The sequence below is a fragment of the Chinchilla lanigera genome, unplaced genomic scaffold (assembly GCF_000276665.1).
Source record: "Chinchilla lanigera isolate Chin_1 unplaced genomic scaffold, ChiLan1.0 scaffold00019, whole genome shotgun sequence".
Classification (NCBI taxonomy): Eukaryota; Metazoa; Chordata; class Mammalia; order Rodentia; family Chinchillidae; genus Chinchilla; species Chinchilla lanigera.
In genome coordinates this window covers 12,528,474-12,530,202 of record NW_004955420.1, presented here as the reverse complement: position 1 = coordinate 12,530,202, position 1,729 = coordinate 12,528,474, and the positions used below count along the sequence as shown (strand labels likewise).

Sequence of the window (1,729 nt, the reverse complement as noted above, 5' to 3'; positions counted from 1 at the left end):
CCCGCACAGGACATAGGCAGCCATGGACAAGATGTACATGTGCATAGGTGTGTTCTAATGAAGCTTTGTGGTTATGTAAAATTTCGACTGCTATAGTTTTCATGTGTCACAAAGTATCCAATCTACCTTTGATTTTTTTTTTTTTTTTTTTTTTTTTTTTTTTTTTTTGATCGTTAAAAAAATATAGGGCCAGGGATACAGCTCAGCGGCACAGCTCCTGCCTAGCAAACATGAGGTCCTGAGTCTGATTCCCGGTACCAAAAACAAAAACAAAAACAAAAAAAACCCTGTTCTTGCCAGGCTCTGTGGTGTTTGCCTATAATCCCAGCACTTCAGAAGTTGAGGCAGCTGGAGGGTGGGGATTTAGCTCAGCGGCACAGCGCCTGCCTAGCAAGCGCAAGGTTGTGAGTTCAATTCCTGCTACCGTAACAAAAACAAAAACAACAACAAAAAGAAGTTGAGGCAGCTGGAGTTCCACGCCAGCCCAAACTACCTGAGACCCTGTCAAAAAAAAAAAAAAAAAATCCTGTTCTTGGCTCACAAGTCAAAATAAGGAAACAAAACAGGAAGAAGGCTGGGTTTGGTCTGCAGGCTGGCATGAAGACCCATTGATTAGAACCAGCCGGCTGCAGCTCACTAGCTGTGCACCCTTGGTCAAACTCCCTCGCTTCTTCGTGCCTCAGGGTCCATGAGAGACTGTCCCTGTGCTTAGACCCATTGGGAACGTTCAAGAGCTTCGGAAGCGGGACAGAGATATGAGGTGTGATAGAAAAATATAATGAAAGATTACGTTAAAAAAATTATTACGACTTGGGAGGCTGAGGCGGGAGGATTCTTGCGAGTTCGAGACCAGCTGGGCTACAAACTGAGCTCAAGGCCAACCTGAACTGCATAGCGAGACCCTGTCTCAAAAAGACAAAAAAAAAAAAAATTATTACGAGACACACTCCCATAAACTCCCTCAAGATGCACCCTCTGTTTTGAGCACACTCATCATTCTTGCCAGTCGCTCAAGCAGCTCCGGAAGTCCTCTTTCCTGAGGGTCTTTAGTTGTACTGTCCTAGCTGCCCTGATGTCCTGTGTCTATTCAAAACGTTGTCCTTTTATGGTCATTTTTGACTCTGGTGAAGAGCCAGAAGTGGTAGGGTGCTGGATCTGGTGAATGAGGTGAGTGAGGACACAGCGTAACGTTTTAAGGAACCCGCCTTTCGCGGCAGTCCCGCGCTTTTGGGTTCCGGCGCACACCCACCCGCGGGCAACCCGCACCCCGCCTCTGCCAGCTCCGTCACCCGGCGTGCGCGTGCGCGGCCAAGGGCCAGCCGCTGGGGGAGCGCGAGGCGGCGTCACGTGATAGCCAAGGGCGGCCCTGTCGCCCTGGCGACGGTCTCCTAGCTGCTCGCCTCAGCTGCCCGGGCCGGGCCTTCATCGCGAGATAAGCCGGATCCAGGAGGCCTGGCCATGGCCACCTCGGCAGGCACATCCTTCTCTGCAGGCCCATCCTTCCCCGGGGTCGACGGGTTGCCTGAGGCTGAGAAGAGCTCAGGAGAGCCCGAGAACACCTATATTCTGAGGCCCATTTTCCAGCAAAGGCGGGTAGTGGACGGGATGTGGCATGGGGACCTCGGGAGTGCGGAGTTCGGGGTGCACAGCTCTTTTGAGGGCCTGAGCGCCAGAAAGGAGCGCAGTGTTGGCGGGATGGGGCGGGGCCGGCGGGGCGGGGCCGGCGGGG

General features: G+C 52.7%; 1 protein-coding gene across 2 annotated transcripts in view; it reads left to right on the top strand.

The window, feature by feature from the left end:
• Positions 1-1,339: 1,339 nt before the first annotated feature.
• Tctex1d2 (Tctex1 domain containing 2) overlaps positions 1,340-1,729 on the top strand; it is a 13,669-nt gene continuing 13,279 nt past the window's right edge. The window contains exon 1 of one of the 2 annotated variants that reach the window (XM_013513399.1): positions 1,340-1,589. In XM_013513399.1, coding sequence (XP_013368853.1) covers positions 1,459-1,589 — 131 coding nt within the window. In that variant the 5' untranslated portion in view covers positions 1,340-1,458. The remainder of the gene's footprint in view (positions 1,590-1,729) is intronic. The other variant, XM_005383130.2, reaches the window with a different exon arrangement.